Source organism: Pseudoliparis swirei, chromosome 17 (assembly GCF_029220125.1).
Source record: "Pseudoliparis swirei isolate HS2019 ecotype Mariana Trench chromosome 17, NWPU_hadal_v1, whole genome shotgun sequence".
NCBI classification, from domain to species: domain Eukaryota; kingdom Metazoa; phylum Chordata; class Actinopteri; order Perciformes; family Liparidae; genus Pseudoliparis; species Pseudoliparis swirei.
This window is the reverse complement of record NC_079404.1, coordinates 3,601,334-3,622,134: the sequence shown is the minus strand read 5'-3', so window position 1 is coordinate 3,622,134 and position 20,801 is coordinate 3,601,334. Positions and strand designations below refer to the sequence as shown.

Below are 20,801 nucleotides of genomic sequence, written 5' to 3'. Positions count from 1 at the left end.
GAGAAGGACTCGGTTGGGCATATGACTCGATCCGCACCAGCGGTTCAGCCATGTTTCCGTCAGACAAAAGATATTACAATCCCTCATGTCCCGTTGGAATCTGATTCTTGCCCTAACATCATCCATCTTATTTTCCAGAGACTGGACGTTAGCAAGAAGGATGCTGGGCAGAGGTGGGCGGTGGGCTTGAACTCTCAGTCTGTTCCGAATTCCGCTCCGCTTCCTCGATGTTTTCGTCTCCCGTAGTAGCGGCTCCACTGTTGCTGATGTGGTTCGCTCGTACGTTCTCTGCCGGCCACGCTGGATCGATGGAAAAAGTGGACAAAAACCCTTGTTTTGCGCAAAAGTTTATGTCCAAAAGTGTGCTGTGGTCGTATGCTGTTAGTGCCGATGTGTTTGTGGCAAAGAAAACATTAAAAATAAACACAAAAACTAAAAGAGCGCACAATCTCCGCGGAGCTACCTCGTTTTGCATGTAAATGTTTTTGCTTCGCCATAAGAATTTGAATTGCAGTTGAAGAACTTCCCAATAATGCCTTCCTTGCACAGGTGTTGGTTAAGTTCTTCATCACCAATATGAGGTTTAGTGGTAGTCTATATTTTATCAGCAGGGAAAATAGGATTATTAATCGTCACCCTCACATGTGTCAACATATTAATGACAATAACCTCAAAACATTTCATATTCATTTCTTTAATTAAAAATAAACCAATAGACAGCTTTTCGGGGAAGACATTGCATAACTTTATTATTTTCTCTCAAGAACAAAGCTCAGAAAATGTCAAAAATGCCCTCCCTGAAAAATATATCGTGATTTCTAGTTATGTATACCGAATATGTCAATACAGATATAACATAAAACATTATAGCAGAACTGCTGCTTCATTTCCGTTGCCAGATTATTCACTTTATTTTGTGTAGACCACACATGCTCACCATTTCTTCTGGTTACTCAAATATAAATGCACACTGAATTGCTTAGAGCACACTTGTAAATAATGTATATACACATATTTAAAGACCGCAAATCAATAATGTTGTGGATGTGGCTTCTTCACATTGTGCTTTTAGCATTTCTCTGTGAGATGGAGAACCATCAAGTTTGCTGTAGGCGATAGCATCAAACAGGGAACTTTCTTTAGAGAGGTGTAATCCATGGATGTTACTGTTATGCTGGAGCTGCATGGTCAGGCAATTAGATAACTGGTAATTTTTTGGGATTGTAGCAAAAATAATTACAACAAAAGGAATTCAAAGTTTGTAAAAAACCTTTACAAATCATAGTCATTGTCTAACCTCAACCATTGCAGTTCAATATCTAACCTCAACCATTCAAGGTGAATGCTTAACCTCAATCATCGGAGGTCAAAGCCTCAGCCATTGGACGACAATGTATAACCTCAACCATTGGAGAAGGACAATGCCTAACCTCAACTATTCTAGGCCAACATTGTACCTCAATAGTTCAATATCTAACCTCAACCAATCCAGGTCAATTATTAACCACAACCATTCAAGGTCAATGCTTAACCTCAATCATTGAAGGTCAAAGCCTAGCCTCAACCATTGGAGGACAATGTCTAACCTCAACCATTGGAAGACAATGTCTGACCTCAACCATTGGAGGACAATGTCTAACCTCAACCATTGGAAGACAATGTCTAACCTCAACCATTGGAAGACAATGTCTGACCTCAACCATTGGAGGACAATGTCTAACCTCAACCATTAGAGGACAATGTCTGACCTCAACCATTGAATGACAATGTCTAACCTCAACCATTGGAGGACAATGTCTGACCTCAACCATTAGAGGACAATGTCTAACCTCAACCATTGGAAGACAATGTCTAACCTCAACCATTGGAGGACAATGTCTAACCTCAACCATTAGAGGACAATGTCTAACCTCAACCATTGGAAGACAATGTCTAACCTCAACCATTGGAGGACAATGTCTAACCTCAACCATTAGAGGACAATGTCTAACCTCAACCATTGGAAGACAATGTCTAACCTCAACCATTGGAAGACAATGTCTAACCTCAACCATTGGAGGACAATGTCTGACCTCAACCATTGGAGGACAATGTCTGACCTCAACCATTGGAAGACAATGTCTAACCTCAACCATTGGAGGACAATATCTAACCTCAACCATTGGACGACAATGTCTAACCTCAACCATTGGAAGACAATGTCTAACCTCAACCATTGGAAGACAATGTCTAACCTCAACCATTGGAGGACAATGTCTAACCTCAACCATTGGAAGACAATGTCTAACCTCAACCATTGGAGGACAATGTCTGACCTCAACCATTGGAGGACAATGTCTGACCTCAACCATTGGAAGACAATGTCTAACCTCAACCATTGGAGGACAATGTCTAACCTCAACCATTGGAGGACAATGTCTAACCTCAACCATTGGAGGACAATGCCTATCCTTAATCATACAAGTACAATGCCTAATCTCAACCACTGGAGGACAATGCTTCAAATCAACCATCGGAGGACAATGCCTGACCTTAACTGTTGGAGGTCAATGCTTAACCTCAATCATATAAGGACATTGCCTAACCTAAATCAAAGTCTGCATGAAGATTAGTACTATGTTATTAGTATTACTGTTTGTTGACACTGAGTTAATTGTTCTGATGGCCACACCCTCGGTGCAATAATAGCAATAAGTTGAAACTAACGCAAGTATTTACAAACGGCTTCCTGCCAATACGTTAGCTTCCACAGCAAGACTCCCTTCTCAATATCCCTGCATATGCAACAAGAGTTTGGTTTTTCTGTTATACTGTGAACACGACTTCAAGCTGGCGGCATGACTCCTCAGCACGGGGTGAGAAGTAGTACCAGAAGCTATATTGATTTGTATTAACCATGTCCCAACAAGAACCAAATAGTTCCTTCTTTAACCATGCGACAACTAAGGTTCATCAAGCACGACCGAGTTGGGTTGGCTCATGATGTTTCACTACTAAGCTGAGGCCATGCAGATGTATTGCTTATTGTTACAGTGGCTCCAACAATAGTTGTTTGACTCTATTCAGAATGAGAGGTGACACTAATACAAAGAATTCAATTTGATATCAACAACCTGAGCTCGTGTTTTTATTGGTAGCTAGTCATTACAAAAATAAAAGCAATAATGCTGCACAGGTTTCTTTGACTTCATATTTTGTAAGACTCCTTTGTGTTAGTCATGTGATGACAACAAAGAGAGAGAGACTCCGCCCCTTCTTGTGATGTACTTGCAGCTGAGCTTGTACTAAAAGAATAGGTATTAGCATTGAACGTTTAGTAGAAAAATTCAGTGCAAACCAAATGGTCAACATAGGCTACCGTCTTATCAGATGAAATTATTTGATTGAATTGATATAAAAACGTTATTTTCATTTCCTCCTTCACCTCTACTTTTAGTGCCATTGTCAAATAAATTAGTTATTTTGAGGAATTCTTCAGATTTTGCAGAACCCCTTGATTTATAATCCCACAACTAACAGCCTTTGACCACTATCGTTATGCCATTAATTGTCAAACTTCATTGCACCTTTCCACCTTGACAAAGGCAGCGCATACCAGACCCCTCCTTCTGCTCTTACCTTTCACAATGAAAGCCTTTGACATATAAACTGCTGAACTGTGAACGAGAGGGAATTCAATCCGTACAGCAGCCTGCCGAAGGCTTGCTGGGTCAGTAGGATCTTGGTAGTTGTCCTCAGCCAGCGCAAATATATTTTGAACTTTATTGAACTTTATTATTTGTGCTCAAGGCATGCCAGTATGAATAGTTTTGATATGAAATATTTGCATATTGTCATGTCAGTTATTAATCACGACCCCACTGTGCACAGGCTTTAACGCTACCTTTACTGTGTGTTTGTATAGAATTAATGTCAAAAGCTAATAAACTGTTTACCATTTAATGTAATGAGTACATCATGATCCCCAGACATAAAACCTTTTAATTTTGGAAACTGTGAATTTTCCATTTTTTCCTACCTCTACCTTTCTTAGATATTTATGTAAAATATTGAGCTAATTCATGCTCCTGATCAAATGCACCTATTTATTTTAAGTCTTGCTTGTCCATAATTATTGACCAATTATTGCCACAACACAACATTATGAGAAGCCGTTGCAAATATTTAGCATTGTCTGTGCACTAAGATTATTTTAATGAAAGTGTGGATACCTGGTCTCACTCCTAACTCGTCAAATACCAACGGTCGGTCGGTGCTCCTCAGACTCTGATACCAACGAGGCATTCAGCTAACTCCTGTGTCAGTGGGAGGCACACCGGGATTTACACTAACTCTAATTTAAGCCCATTATTCGATAGTCAGAGCAACTGATGTGGCATAGAGAGAAGGTTGGTCCTCACAGGGCAGGCGGGAGTTCAACAGGTCAAACAAACCACACTCCAGCCCCTCGCGTCACTAAAAGTACACGTTGATATTTTGTCGTACGTGGCGTCGCGTGAGTCGCTGGCGTCTTTCGTTCATCTCGTGAGTATCTCTTTGGACCCTGCAAGTGTATGAGTATGGGTGAACGGGTGTTACATGAAGTGTACGGTCGGAAGACGAGAAAGGCCTTAAGTACGTGAACCATTTTGTCACTTACTGGTGATGTGGTGTTATTTAGTTATTGTTAAAGTAAACTAAGCTCTTTTCCCAAACGAAGTGTTTTTGTTGCCTAAACCTAACCTCCTGTGAAGACGGAGCTTTATTTTGAAAAGACAAGATGCATACGTAGAAGGAAACTGCCGTCACATCCAAGATTAACGCTGAGGGGGACCTAGACCATCACAGTTTGAAGCTTTTAGGACCACTGACCAATCGTCAGTTGTTGAACAGGTTGCTTGTGAGGGAGAGTTTTCGAGTAAGCCGGTTACTCCGTTCAGAAGATGAGATTCCATTGTTTGTGCGGGCGGCGGGGGGGTGGTCTAGCTGCTGTCGCTGAGCGTGGCCAGAATGGAGCTGGCCTGAGAGGCGAGTTTACTGCTGCTGTGGTCCGTCAGTGTGCCGAGGCTCTCCTTCATGTGCACGGAGTTCAACTCCACCTTCATCACACCTGGAGCAGACAAGGATGGGATGAAGAAGAGAGAGAGAGAGAGAAGTGTGAAACGGATTGCAACTAGTAGTGGTAAAAAAAAGAGGTGATATTATTGTATTATTGAGGGTCAACACAGATCAGATTTCACCCAGGAGACCACTGTGAGTGTTCCATGTGACACCAGAAGACGACTTTGATTTGTGTTGTTGTTACGTAACCTCTCTCTGTCTCTCTCTCTCCAAATGGCCTTGGCTATACATATTGCTGAGGCATATTTCAATATTTAAAGTATTACAATTCATAAAATAAACAAAAACATGGTTGGAACAATATCTACAGGAAACAGAGCAAAGCTAACAAGCAACAACAAAGGAGGAGGTGAGAAATTGCTGCCATATACAGTCCATATATATGTACTTTATTTCTATACATTATATATACAGTATATAGATAGATATATACAGTATATATCCTGTATATACACTGAATATATAGATGTATGTACAACAAACAAATAAAGAGTGATGTATGATATCCAGTATATGATTGAGTAAAATTATAATCACACAAAATATCTACATGACAACATCAAAAAGAGCAAATTAGTGCTGAATGCAATACATAGTTTATGATATGACAATTAGATGTCAGTCTCACCACGAGATGCCACTAACTCCAACACACAGAATCCTTGAGCGTGCAGTTAAAAAACACTCCGGATTGCACAGATGTTGCACAGATGTTGCAGAACACGCTCGAGCACCTTGAACGTTGTGGCGTGACCGGACTCTTGTGAACGCGTGTGGTTGTGCGATCAAACACTTACTGGAGTTGGCCAGGCTGCAGATGAGACCGAGGGCACTGAACTTGACCTCGACTGCCCCGGCAGGATCCTCCAGCATCTTCTTCAGCATGGGCAACAGCTCGGCCTCCCTAAACGGGTCCTTCACAGACTCTGTCGTCACACACACACACACACACACACATAAAGGTAAACATGAAAATGCATTACAGAAAGAAGATGTCTAATTCCTTAATTGAGTGTTTCATCCTGTGTGTGGCACATTGGTTTCATCCGGCTGCATCTGAGGAGCAGGTGTATGGTCGGCTCTGTCAACTTGTTGCAAGACCCAGGCAGGTTCGACATATAAAAAGATTGAGTGTACTTCTCAACCTAAAAGTTATTCGAACATGTGGGCCGAGAAACCCCGTCTCCGAAATCGCTTTACCAATGTCGATGGCGGATGCTATCGCCAGGGCAACCAGGGCCTCGTTCTGCATGATGACATGTTCACTCGTTGCCATGGAGATAAGGTGCCGAACCCCATCTGCTTTGACGACGGCATGGACCACTTCCTGTCAGAGACAGGAAATCAACTCATTAAACAGGTTCAGACAATGTGTGTGTGTGTGTGTGTGTGTATTTATATTATATAATAATAATTTATATAGTGCTCTTTAAGATACTCAAAGGCACTTTATATTGATACACTGTGGACACAGCTACGGGGAGCAATTGAGGGTTAAGTGTCTTGCTCAAGGACACATCGATTAGGGCAGAGATTGAACCGCCAACCCCCTGATTGAAAGACAGACCGGCTAACCACTGACCCACCACAGTCGACCCAAGAATTTGGTATATATATATATATATATTACAAAATTATTATGTAAATTATTATATCTATATTACTAAATTATATTTATATAAATATATATTACAACATTATTATGTAAATTAATATATATATATTACAACATGTTATATATATATATATATATTACTAAATTATTATGTAAATTATTATATCTATATTACTGTATTATATTATTATTATTATTATATTATTATTATATATTATTATTATTACTAAATTATTATGTAAATTATTATATCTATATTACAAAATTATATTTATATATATATATATTACAAAATTATTGTGTAAATTATTATATCTATATTACTAAATTATATTTATATATATATTACAACATTATTATGTAAATTAATATATCTATATATATATATGACAAAATGATTATGTAAATTATTATATCTATATTACTAAATTATATATATATATATTACAAAATTATTATGTACATTATTATATATATATTACAAAATTATATATATATATATATATACACACACACACTGTCATCACATTAAACTCAAACAATATGGTTATGATTCCCAAAAATAAATCAATTTTGAGATAATGAAGTGACGCTGACGCTCGCTTGGCTCACCGGGCTGCGGCTGTGCCTGATGAGGGCGGCGAGGAGGCGGCTGGCTTCTCCTCGTACTCCGGCGTGGTCTTTGGCTTCGCACCACTCCATGACTCTCCCCAGGAGCACGGCGTCTCTCCCCAGCAACAGAGCTGCCTCCTCTGACAACGGCGGAGGAAAAGGGGTCACGTTCTTTTATATGAGGGTGGTGCCGGATAAATCAGGTCAGCGCTGTACTCATTGAGCTAAACTATTATGGCTCATATTACTTACTTTTAATGTTTTTTATTACTTACTTTTAATAGTATGTATTACTTACTTTTATTGGTTTTTATTACTTACTTATAATAGTATGTGTTACTTACTTTTAACGGTTTATATTACTTACTTTTAATAGTCTGTATTACATACTTTTAATGTTTTTTATTACTTACTTTTAATGTTTCTTATTACTTACTTTTAATAGTATGTATTACTTACTTTTATTGGTTTTTATTACTTAATCTTAATAGTACGTATTAGTTACTTTTAATGGTTTTTATTACTTACTTTTAAAGTTTATTACTTACTTTTAATAGTATGTATTACCTACTTTTAATGTTTTTTATTACTTACTTTTAATAGTATGTTCTACTTACTCTTAATGTGCTGTCCTGTAGCTTCGCATTGTGTGTATTTTGTGTTCTTCTTACCACAAATGCTGTTGTCGTGCGTCTTAACCTGGACTGTTTGATGCTGTTGTTTTATGTTTGTTGTTGTTTTACGTTTATTATGGTCTGTCAAGGGGCTACAGATGCTAATTAGCTGTATAGCTACGATGGTACAGAGCATCAAATGTTTATGTTTTAACTGTACATGGTCTCTTTTAAATATAGATCATAATAATAATGTAACCCCCTGGGATCATATTAGTGCATGTGCACGTGATTTTAGTGCATGTGCATGTGCTTTTAGTGCATGTGAGTGTGCCTTTTAGTGCATGTTAGTGCATGTGCATGTGCTTTTTAGTGCATGTGAATGTGCCTTTTAGTGCATGTGCCTTTTAGTGCATGTTAGTGCATGTGCATGTGCTTTTTAGTGCATGTGCCATTTAGAGCATGTTAGTGCATATGCATGTGCTTTTTAGTGCATGTGAATGTGCCTTTTAGTGCATGTGAGTGCATGTGCCTTTTAGAGCATGTTAGTGCATATGCATGTGCTTTTTAGTGCATGTGAATGTGCCTTTTAGTGCATGTGCCATTTAGAGCATGTTAGTGCATATGCATGTGCTTTTTAATGCATGTGAATGTGCCTTTTAGTGCATGTGAGTGCATGTGCTTTTTAGTGCATGTGAATGTGCCTTTTAGTGCATGTTAGGGCATGTCATGTGCTTTTTAGTGCATGTGAGTGCATGTGCATGGGCTTTTTAGTGCATGTGAATGTGCCTTTTAGTGCATGTGAGTGCATGTGCATGTGCTTTTTAGTGCATGTGAGTGTGCCTTTTAGTGCACGTGAGTGTGCTTTTAGAGCATATTAGTGCATGTGCACGTGCTTTTTAGTGCATGTCAGTATGCCTTTTAGTGCATGAGAGTGCATGTGCCTTTTAGAGCATGTTAGTGCATGTGCACGTGCCTTTTAGTGCATGTGAATGTGCCTTTTAGTGCATGTGAGTGCATGTGCCTTTTAGAGCATGTTAGTGCATGTGCTTTTTAGTGCATGTGAATGTGCCTTTTAGTGCATGTGAGTGCATGTGCTTTTTAGTGCATGTGAGTGTGCCTTTTAGTGCATGTGAATGTGCCTTTTAGTGCATGTTAGGGCATGTCATGTGCTTTTTAGTGCATGTGAGTGCATGTGCATGGGCTTTTTAGTGCATGTGAATGTGCCTTTTAGTGCATGTGAGTGCATGTGCATGTGCTTTTTAGTGCATGTGAGTGTGCCTTTTAGTGCACGTGAGTGTGCTTTTAGAGCATATTAGTGCATGTGCACGTGCTTTTTAGTGCATGTCAGTGTGCCTTTTAGTGCATGAGAGTGCATGTGCCTTTTAGAGCATGTTAGTGCACGTGCGCGTGCTTTTTAGTGCATGCGCACGTGCCTTTTAGTGCATATGAGTGCATGTGCCTTTTAGAGCATGTTAGTGCATGTGCACGTGCCTTTTAGTGCACGTGAGTGTGCCCGTTAGCCACCGGGAGCAGCTCAGCGTGCTCACCTTGCCCGTCCACCATCATGCGCAGCGTTCCCAGCAGCTTGAACTGAACCGGCGGCATGTCGGAGCGCAGCAGCGTCTTGATCCTCTCGGTCACGCCGTCCTCCAGCATTTGCACTTTGTTGCTGGCTGAAAGACACGGAGAGCACCGCGTCATCGACGCGTCATTGGGTCGATGCCACCTGATGCGTTGCTCTGTGACGTGGCCGTGCGACTGTGGATCAGTACCGGGGATGGCCAGGTTTCTGAGCGCGCTCAGTCCGGCGTGCTGGACGGACACGTCTCCCTCGTCGACGTGCTGCTCCAACAAGCTCAGGATGTGAGGAACCACGCCGAGGTCCAGCATCTTCACACAGTTACTGTCTGAAGCACAGCAGGCCAGCAGAGACAGCTTCAAGGCCGGATTACTGTCGTACGTTATATTCTATTTACTATTATATTACATATTCTTCTACATGCTATTACATTATATATACTTTGATTTCGCCGTCGCCATCTTGGATTACGGTCGTCGGCAAGTGATGTAGAGACGCCGTGTAAAGCGTCCCCTGCTTTATGGTCTGTGTGACTCTAAATGACCATAATGTAAAAAATTATGACATCATGCTGTATAGAAGACTTGAAACTAGAGATTGAGACATGAACTCATGTTTACAATGTTTACTGAGGGAATAAATCAAGAGAAGTATAGTCATTATATAGACTTCTATACAACCAAAGGAGTCGCCCCCTGGTGGCCAGTAGAGAGAATGCAGCTTTAACACATGAAGCATAGACTTCTATACAACCAGAGGAGTCGCCCCCTGGCGGACACTAGAGATAATGCAGTATATACTTCTATACAGCCAGAGGAGTCACCCCCTTGTGGACACTAGATATAATGCAGCTTTAACACATGAAGCATAGACTTCTATACAACCAGAAGAGTCGCCCCCTGGTGGTAAGAATAGATAATGCTGGTTTTAAGACACCTCCGCATCGGCTTCACTGGGCAGATCCAGAGGTTGACACCTGTTCCCGTCACACGGCTGTGATGTCACAGCGATCTGTGTTCTCGTCTCACCGTTCCTGGCGAAGTTGGCGACGGCCAGGGCTCCGGAGAGCTGCAGCTGTGTGTTGTGGCTCTGCAGCCAGGACAGAACATCCCGATACACCAGACCTGACCCCTCACCGAAACACTTCTGCATGGACTCATCTGGCACGCAGACACACATAACAAGATCGTTATCATTCTTACCAACGGCACATTATTTATTTCAATTCAATATAACATTCTATTATTTGGTTGATTTGCTCCATTTAATGAGGTAATCAAATCACTAATAAATCGACCCTGGTGCACAGACATCAGAGTGCAAAGAGCCTCGCTAGGGGCGACTGTGGCTCAGTGGTGAGAAGGGCCCTTCTTCAATCAGGACCGGCGGTTCGATCCCCGGCTCTGCTCGCCAATGTCGATGTGTCCTTGGGCACAATTGGTGGCGGGTACGGAACCAGTTTAGCAACCTCAAAATATATGTATTCAACTACCCGTCTACTTCAACCAAGAAAAATGATCTAACTTCTGGAAAAGAAAAAAGGGATTTCATGGGAAAGCAGACAAACGGGTCTAAAATATGTGTTTGCAGGATATATATATATAAATAAATATGTATATATCCATGATGTCAAACTGAAGACCAAGGGGATTCAATCAGGGGCGGGGCAGACGATCACAAAAGTAAACATACGACAGGAAGTGAGGTCATCACAGGACACAAGAGGCAGAGGAACTCAAAATAAAACAGGAAAAAAAAAATCTAAACCCAAGAATGTGACAAATATATCTTACAACATGGATATATATAAATATATAAATATATAAATATATATATATATTTATATATATCCATGTTGTAAGATATATTTGTCACATATATATATATATATATATATACACACACACAAATATAGCTGATATATATTTAGATATATCCATGATGTCAAACTGTTGTGTCCCAGTAGTACAGACCACCACTCTGGTGCATTCTGTATGAATGCAATGATGGAGGACAGGACAGGGCAACCAATAGAACTGGCCAATCACAGCGGAATATGCATCGGTCATCACATGCACAAAGGTGAAAGACAGAGAGGGAGACAACAATCAGAGCTGTCCCAGAGGATCCACTTCCTCTTAGTTTGCAGTTGCACCACTCACCTCCCAACAGCAGGGACACGATGAGGTTGGAGGCGATCTTGATGCTGCAGAGGTCGTGTGGGTCAGAACCTCCCTGCAGATCCTGAATCATCTCCGACAAAGCCTCCGGTACTCCGGACTCTGCAAACTGCAGCTTCAGTGTATCTGGTGGTCCAATTCCAAATTATTGCGTCATCGTCATCAGCGAATATAATCTTCCAATAAAGGTACGACTAAGTAAATCTGAATAAATGAGCACGTCATTGAGGTGAATAAGAGGAGGGAGGAGTTAACCATGTGCACGTGTGTGCTGACTCAGCACGGTTGATATATAGGAGGATACATATTTGAAAGCAAAATAGAGCTGCAATATATTGTATTACATTACATTTAATATTTTCAAATGTCACCGTGTCACATTGCTATCTCGTGGCTTTTTGCTAAAAATGGAAATATCAAGTCATACTTGTTACCTTCGCATTGAAAATGCAGAAGGTTATGTTTTGATCGCCGTGTATTTATTTATTCATTTGTATGCGTGTTACTCGCATAACAAAAAAAATTTAAACCGAATTGCATGAAATTTGGTGGGATGATTGGTTATTATCCGGGGACCATTTGATTAGATTTTGGGATCCATCGGGTTAAAGGTCAAGGTCAAGGTCGTGGAAAGGTCAACATCTTCTTTTTACCATAGCACGGTCAATTTGTATCCAATTGGCATGCAACTAATGCCAAAATGTTCATAATTCAATGCCCAATCTTGTGATATGCGAAGGTATGCGCTCTACCGAGTGCCCATTCTAGTTACATTTACAAGTTTCCCCTTCTCCTATACTGGAGCCTCCTTCCCGTCTTACCGCTCTCGCCCAGTGAGCCCAGTATCTCCAGGATGATGTGTCGGCGTTCTGCATCCGGCGCCCGTTTCAGCTGAAAGGTCAGAATACCGGCCACATCCAGGTCAGCCAGGGCTTCCCTCGCAGAGTCTGCACACACGGAGCTCAGTAAGTATGCGGCGCTGTGCAGGTGATTAGTGATCATGTGATGAACGTCCCGCTCTCTTCTTCATAAAGGTTTTGTGAATGAGAGACACAAAGACAAGGCAAACATATAGTTTTTCTTGTTCAAGAATTTGGGGGGGATTTTGGACTATTTTAATTCTATAACTTCTTTTCTTTCAGACTCGTGGAAAGAAAACATCCGTAAAACATATTTAGGGTTTTTATTTTTACCACTTTGTCTCATTGCATCTGTCGATTTCTCCTAAATTCACCAAAAGTTGGCATTAAATAATGTATGTACCTTCCTGGGACAGGGATGTGGTATTTGTTCAGATTGTAAAGCCCTTTGAGGCAAATTCTTAATTTGTGATATTGGGCTATATAAAATAAACTGAGTTGAATTGAATTATTCAATTGTAGATTCCTTTTTAAACCATTGATTACAGTGTTTAGAGTGTTTATTTAACTATTTTGTCTCATTGCATCTGTCAATTTTTCCTAAATTCACCAAAAGTTTGCATTCAATAATATCAACTGGTCAATTTCCACAACCCAGAGACGACCCTGTATCAGGGCCGTTTCTAAATACTGAGACGGTGTGATCAAAAATAGCTAATAATAATAATAATGAATCACAAAGATAAATACATAACACTAAATAATCACCCATGTCCGCCAGGTTGCAGAGGGCCAGCAGGCAGACGTTGACCAGGGGCTCGTTCTCCGGATACTCCCGAACAATGGACACCAGTCTGGGGACGACGCCGCTCTGGACTAACTGGTCCTGTTGGCATGCTGGGTGGGAGGTCAGAGAGAGAGAGAGAGAGAGAGAGGGAGGGAGAGCAAGAGATAGAGACAGAGAAAGAGAGCAAGAGCAAGAGAGAGAGAGCAAGAGATAGAGATAGAGCAAGAGAGCGCAAGAGATGTAGAGAGAGAAAGAGAGCAAGAGAGAGAGAGCAAGATAGAGTGAGAGCGAGAGAAGGCAATAGATAGAGAGCAAGAGCAAGCGAGAGCGAGAGAGGGGTGGTAGGGTGAGAGCGGAGGGAAGAGAGAAAGAGAGAGAGAGAGAAGTGTTTAATGTCACAGATTGAAAAAAATTGACCGTGCTATGGTAAAAAGAAGATTTTGACCTTTTCATGACCTTGACCTTCATCTTTGACCCGATCGATCCCAAAATCTAATCAAATGGTCCCCGGATAATAACCAATCATCCCACCAAATGTCATGCGATTCGGTTTAATACTTTTTGTGTTATGCGAGTAACACGCATACAAATAAATAAATAAATACACAGTGATCAAAACATAACCTTCCGCATTTTCAATGCGAAGGTAATAACTTCCATAAAGTACCTGGTACCCAGCTTATTAGTTGACAGGGGTGTTTTTTAAATAAATAAATACATGAGTCCTGACTCCATATCATGTCACCTGTCGTAACTATAAGCCGGATGCATTGAGCCCGCTGTGTGTCTGCAGCCGGTCAGAGGAGCGTCAGACCAACTCACGGCTGTCGAAGCAGATGCGTCCGATGGCCCTGCCGCTGTTCAGCAGCATCTCCTGGTTACTGCTGCTCAGATGGGGAACCAGCACCGTCACCAGGCCCGCCTCGATGCACGGCTCCCTGACTGCAGCTACAACACACACACACACACACAGGGGGGATGTGACCTCTTGAAATGACCCCTCGGAGAAAGTCCCTTGAATCTCAGTTGGGGTGAGACCACGTCCAGCTGGGATGAAGCATGGTGTTAGTTTCATGCTAGATGAAGTCAAACCCTGAATATGATTGCACGTTCATGTTCAGTATGTGTATAATATGCAACAATGTCTTTAAAAAAACAATGTCTAGACCGTTGGAACAATAATTCCCCTCAATCGCCACCTCTAGCAAGTATGTGGTTCTGCGTTTTGGCTGACGCCATCTTGTTTGTTTGCAAGCAGAAGAGGGCGGAGCCAAGTACAACCCAACGCTGAATAAGACATCCCCCCCGTTATGGTCTAGTCCAGTCCACATGTTTTATCCTGGAGGCTGTGCCATGGGTGTGAATGTGTATGAGTGTTTTGTACCAACACTGTGTCTGTGTGTGTGTGTGTGTGTGTGTGTGTGTGTGTGTGTGTGTGTGTGTGTGTGTGCATGTAGCCTACCTTCTCTGGCCATCTCTGCCACCACCAGAGACACCTGGCAGCTCAGGCGGCTGTTGCCCCTTAAGGTTTGAGCCAGTGTGGGTAGAATCCCACTTCTGACGATCTCAACGGCAGCATCCTCCTCTGTGGAGACACACACACACACACACACACACACACACACACACACACACACACACACACACACACACACACACACACACACACACACACACACACACACACACACACACACACACACACACACACACACACAGTGTTAGGTTTAGTCATGAGGAGTGTGATTGGTCAGGGGAGGCCAATCGGAGACAGAGTAGGGTGGGTCATCAGGCCCGGATTAGCACCGTGACATTCCCAGAAGACTCATCAATAGCTGTCTGTAAGGTGTCAAGGTGTGCATGTGTATGTGTGTGTGTGTGCGTGTGCGTGTGTGTGCAGGTTACATGACTTACTCTTTTCCAGAAGAGCAGCCAGCATTGTGTCCAAATGAGGCTCGAGCTCCTCTTCAATCAGCTCCGTACTCACACTGATAGCCTTCAGGGCCTCGCTCAGAGAGTCTGCAACACACACACACACACACACACACACACACACCACACACCACACACCATTAGCACGAACAACAAGAACGTTACCGAAAAAAGTTAAGAGAATACCAGATTCAAAAGCCTTCCTTATCCTGAAATAACCATTTATATAAAATATATTATGGATACATCTATAAGGGGCGACACCAGGTAAATACCGCGTTGTTTTTTCACTAATTAATTTAGACATTTTGGACAGTTTTGCTTTCACAACATGTCTTCAAACACAACATGTCTTCCTACAGGAGGAAGCTGGAGGCCAAACTCCAGCTGAACAACACAAGGGAGGTGTGGTCTGGCATGAAGCAGATAACTGGCTTCAAGGTGGGAGGGAGACAGCCAGGGGGCTCCCTGGAGAGGGCCAACGAGCTGAACTGTTTTTTCAATAGGTTCAGTTCACAGCCCTCCCCCGTCTCCTCCACACATCACACCTCCCAAACACCTCCTCCCCTCTGTCCCCTGCTGAGCTGCACATCCACCGAGCCCTCAATAACAATGGGCTCCTCCACCCTCCCCTCTCTGTGACGACTGACCAGGTGAGAAGACAGCTGGAGAAACTACACCAGCGCAGAGCTGAAGGTCCTGATGGCATCAGCCCCAGGGTCCTAAAGACCCGCGCCACCCAGCTGTCTGGTGTCCTGCAGCGCCTCTTCAACCTCAGCCTGAGGCTGGGGAAGTCCCGTGCTGTGGAAGACGTCGTGACAGCTCCCTGTCCCAATGAAGTCAGCACCATCTGGCCTCAACGACTACCCTCCGTCGCCCTCACCTCCCATGTGATGAAGGTGCTGGAGAGGCTGGTCTTGGCCCACCTCCGGCCGCAGGTGAAATCATCGTTGGACCCTCTGCAATTTGCTTACCAGCCTCATGTGGGAGTGGACGACGCCATCATCTACCTGCTGCAACGAGCTCAGTCGCACCTGGATGGAACCGATGTCTCTGTGAGAGTCACTTTCTTTGACTTCTCCAGTGCATTTAACACCATCCAGCCACTGCTGCTGAGTGAGAAGCTGCGGTGGTCGTGTGGACGCGCCCACCATCTCCTGGATCACTGACTACCTCACAGGCAGACCACAGTTTGTCAGAATGGGCCGTGTGCTGTCTGGAACGGTGGTCAGTGATGTTGAGCCCCACAGGAACTGTTCTGTCTCCTTCCTCTTCACCCTGTACACCAGTGACTTCCAGTACAACACGGAGTCATGCCATCTGCAGAAGTACTCTGATGATTCTGCAGTGGTCGGGTGTATTAGGGATGGACGGGAGGAGGAGTACAGGGCAGTGGTGAGTGACTTTGTAAAGTGGGCCGATGAGAACCACCTGCGGCTGAACGTGGCCAAGACCAGAGAGATGGTGGTGGACTTCAGGAGGAAGGCGACAGCTCCTACACCTCTGAGTGTCCTGGGAGTGGACATGGTGGAGGAGTACAAGTACCTGGGCGTCTCCATCGACAGCCGACTGAACTGGAAGGCCAACATCAACGCTGTGTACAAGAAGGGGATGAGTCGACTCTTTTTCCTGAGAAAGCTTCGATCCTTCAACGTGTGCAGCAAGATGTTGGAGTTGTTCTACCAGTCGGTTGTGGCCAGTGTGCTGCACTTTGCCATTGTCTGCTGGGGGAGCAGCATCGAGCCGTGACACCAGCCGTCTTAACAAACTGGTTAGGAAGGCTGGCTCCATCATCGGCTGCCAGCTGGAGCACCTGGAACAGGTGGTGGAGAGGAGGTCGTTGAAGAAACTGGTGTCCATATTGGACAACCTGACCACCCTCTCCACCACCTCCTACAGGGACAGAGGAGTACTTTCTCCAGACGTCTCCTCACGCTCCGCTGCCACAAGGAGAGATACAGGAGAACATTCCTGCCGACGGCTATGAGGCTCTACAACAGTTCACCTCTTGCCAGATCACCCTAACCCTTCTTATATTTTGTGTTTTGTTTTTTTATTCTTGTGTGTTGCTGCTACTGACTCGACAAATTTCCCCTTGGGGATTAATAAAGTATATATCTATCTATCTATCTATCTATCTATCTATCTATCAATACACACCAAATTCTCCAGAAGTCAACCCCTGTGTGTCGGGCTGAAATATCCAGTTCTGGGTGATATCGATGTCTTTTCTCTCAATATGCCAGATCTTTATCAGGGTCAATCGAGCCATTTTAATAGATTATAATAGACTATACAAAGCCTGATCTGTTCCCAGTCTTTAATCAGAAAATATTGTGGCCTGGTAAGTCATCCGTCACCAACAACACCATATCGTGGTTCATTAAAATCAGATTCACACTGAAACTCTGATATCTCCATGGATACTAATAACACTACAGGATGTAAAGTAGAGTTGAGATCCCAGAAGAGCTGCCCTGAGGCAGTGGGCGTGGAGGCAGTGGGCGTGGAGGTAGTGGAGGTGGAGGTAGTGGAGGTGGAGGTAGTTGGCGTGGAGGTAGTGGAGGTAGTGGGGGTGAAGGTAGTGGAGGTGGAGGTAGTGGACATGGAGGTAGTGGGCGTGGAGGTAGTGGACATGGAGGTAGTTGGCGTGGAGGTAGTGGGGGTGGAGGTAGTGCACATGGAGGTAGTGGACGTGGAGGTAGTGGATATGGAGGTAGTGGGGGTGGAGGTAGTTGGCGTGGAGGTAGTGGGGGTGGAGGTAGTGCACATGGAGGTAGTGGACATGGAGGTAGTGGATATGGAGGTAGTTGGAGTGGAGGTAGAGGTAGTGGGGGTGGAGGTAGTGCACATGGAGGTAGTGGACGTGGAGAGTAAAGGTCACTCAGAAGGCCGCTGGGTTCACCGGGAGTCGGGCTAGCGGGTTAAACGGGGACAAGCCGGGTCGGCAACAGGGGATCAGTCTGAGAACAAGTGCTGGAGAGTCTGGCATGAAGAACAGAAGAGAACAATCTGGTGAGCTGTGTCTGGAGGGGAGGAGCCTAAATAGTGACTTGATTAGTGATCAGAGGCCGCTGAGTGAACAGATGAAGGGAGTTAGCCTGACGAGGTGGGAGGGGCTGAAGAGTGAGGAGGGGGTGGAGCTGAACTGTGAGAATTATTTATTTCACTGCTGACATGGAATAAAGCTCATGCACATACCTAGAGTTACTTCAATTAAACAAATGCACATACAACACAAGGCACAACATACAGTACACACACACACACACACACACACACACACACACACACACAGCGGGGAGAGACCTGCAGATGGTAAATCACCTCAGATAATCCCTTGTAAGTCGAATGAAAATAGCCTGAGTGGAGAGGGCTTTCGGGCGGATACACAGCCTGCTGTACGTCAGGATCTAACCCCCGGGTCCTTCTGTGTGTGTGTGTGTGTGTGTGTGTGTCTGTGTGTGTTTGACATGAGTGCAATTTACTAATCAGTCCCACTGAGTACTGAGGGGGAGTCCCGAGGGTACTTATTACAGATGCCTCTGCTATACTGTACACATATGAACATACATGCATATGTAATTACACAAACATACACAGTGCATTTCACACTGCACTATCTATTCATACGTCCAGATGATATCATCACTTATTATGGTTTCTATGTTGTGTTTGTCCGAGAGCTAAACATTTGCAGTTTGCATAACCTTGTTGAAAGTCATATGCATTTTTTTTAAGCAATAGAAAATCCAATCATCATTAGAGCGTGTGTCATGCATTAGAGACAAAAAAATGTCCTGTTGGGTATGGAGGACAGAAAATGTCTAAATAAATAAATGTATGAATAAATACAGGAATAAATAAATACATATTGAATTAAATGTATAAATAAATACAGGAATAAATAAATATGTAATTAAATGTATAAATAAATGCAGGAATAAATAAATAAATGCTTAAATAAATGTATAAATAAATACAGGAATAAATAAATATAAGTTATACCAATACAATACATCATTAAATAAATCTATTTCTACATTTATGGTCATGTGATTCGTTGAAATGAAAAGTGCTTTACAAATAAAATGCATTATTATTATTTACTAAAAAAATACATAACCTGTCAAAATAATTATAGTAATAATAGTGAGGTTTCAGCAACAAAACCACTTAGTTAGCTTTTGGAAAAGTCACGTGACAAACGACACTGATCCCTCGCGTTATGAATAATGTTTACTTTGAGTTCGGTGCCAGACATGAACTGCGGCCTCCTGGATTAAAGTCCTGTGTGTTGGACCCATCCATCTCCTCCTACGGCCATCATCATGGTAACGTCGGTAGGGAGATCTCTAAAGCTCAGATATGATGCAGCATCTTGTCCTCTTCACAGTGTGTCTAGTGATTCAGTCGTATCAGTATATCTCTCTATCTCTCTATATCTGTATCTTTCTATCTGAATATCTATCTCTCTTTCTCTCTATCTCGCTATCTATCTATCTATCAGTATATCTCTCTATCTCTCTATATCTGTATCTTTACATCTGAATATCTCTCTCTATCTATCTCTCTATCTTTCTGTATCTCTCTATATCTCTCTATCTGTCAATGTATCTCTCTCTCTATCTGTATACATCTCTCTATCTCTCTATCTATCTATATCTCTCTCTCTCTATCTATCTATCTATCTATCTATCTATGTAGTTAGCTACTTGCTATATATCTCTATCTCTCCTTATGTCTATATATCTATCTGTCTATCTCTCTGTCTGATGTCAAAAACCACAGCTGGTATAACATGTTATCACTCAGATGAAACCATGCACACTCACACACACACACACACACACACACACTAGGATATGTTAGATAGCTACTCACCAGTGTCTGTCATGGCTGCTGGTTGACACTCTCTCTGCTGGCTGGCTCACTGCCTCTGCCGGTTAGCACTGTGTACGTGTGTGTATAGGTGTGTGTGTGTGTGTGTGTGTGTGTGTTTGCGTGTGTGGGGTGTGTGGCTAGCAGAGGAGCGACCCTCTCTTCTTATGGTCAGGTGTACCCCAACTCTGTCTCTCTCTCTTTATGTCTGTGTGTTTTGCTCTACTCCTCCTTCTCGCTCTCTCAATCCCATTATCCGTCTCTCTCTATCCATCCCCCCTCCCTCCATCACTTCCCTCCCCCTCTCCTTCCAGCAGCCACTGTGCATGCGTTCTCTCTCTCTGCTGATTTGCTCTCAGCATGGATGCGTTTCTCTGCTCTCTCTCTCTCTCTCTCTCTCTCTCTATATATATATATATATATTTATATATTTATAGATACAAATTTATAAATAGATATATAAATATATATTGTATATCAATTGTAATTGTAATATTCATAAATATATAAATATAAATATATTTATATATATAAATATATACAGTATATATGTATATATCAATTTAGAAATATATATATAAATATATTTACATATATATATAGAAATATAAATTGTACTATTCATATATATATATAAA

At 42.5% G+C, this 20,801-nt stretch overlaps 1 protein-coding gene across 1 annotated transcript; it reads right to left on the bottom strand.

Annotated features, from left to right (window-relative positions):
* Nucleotides 1–674: 674 nt before the first annotated feature.
* Nucleotides 675–20,318, bottom strand: si:dkey-191g9.5 (rap1 GTPase-GDP dissociation stimulator 1). The gene is made up of 14 exons (XM_056435861.1): nt 20,167–20,318; nt 15,265–15,369; nt 14,813–14,935; nt 14,173–14,298; nt 13,332–13,460; nt 12,525–12,650; nt 11,686–11,829; nt 10,552–10,683; nt 9,717–9,851; nt 9,492–9,617; nt 7,328–7,467; nt 6,301–6,427; nt 5,898–6,026; nt 675–5,089 (listed from the first exon to the last, which is right to left on the bottom strand). The coding sequence occupies exons 1-14, from the start codon at nt 20,177–20,179 to the stop codon at nt 4,962–4,964; spliced, it is 1,683 nt and encodes a 560-aa protein (XP_056291836.1). The 5' UTR covers nt 20,180–20,318; the 3' UTR covers nt 675–4,961.
* Between the last annotated feature and the right edge of the window lie 483 nt (nt 20,319–20,801).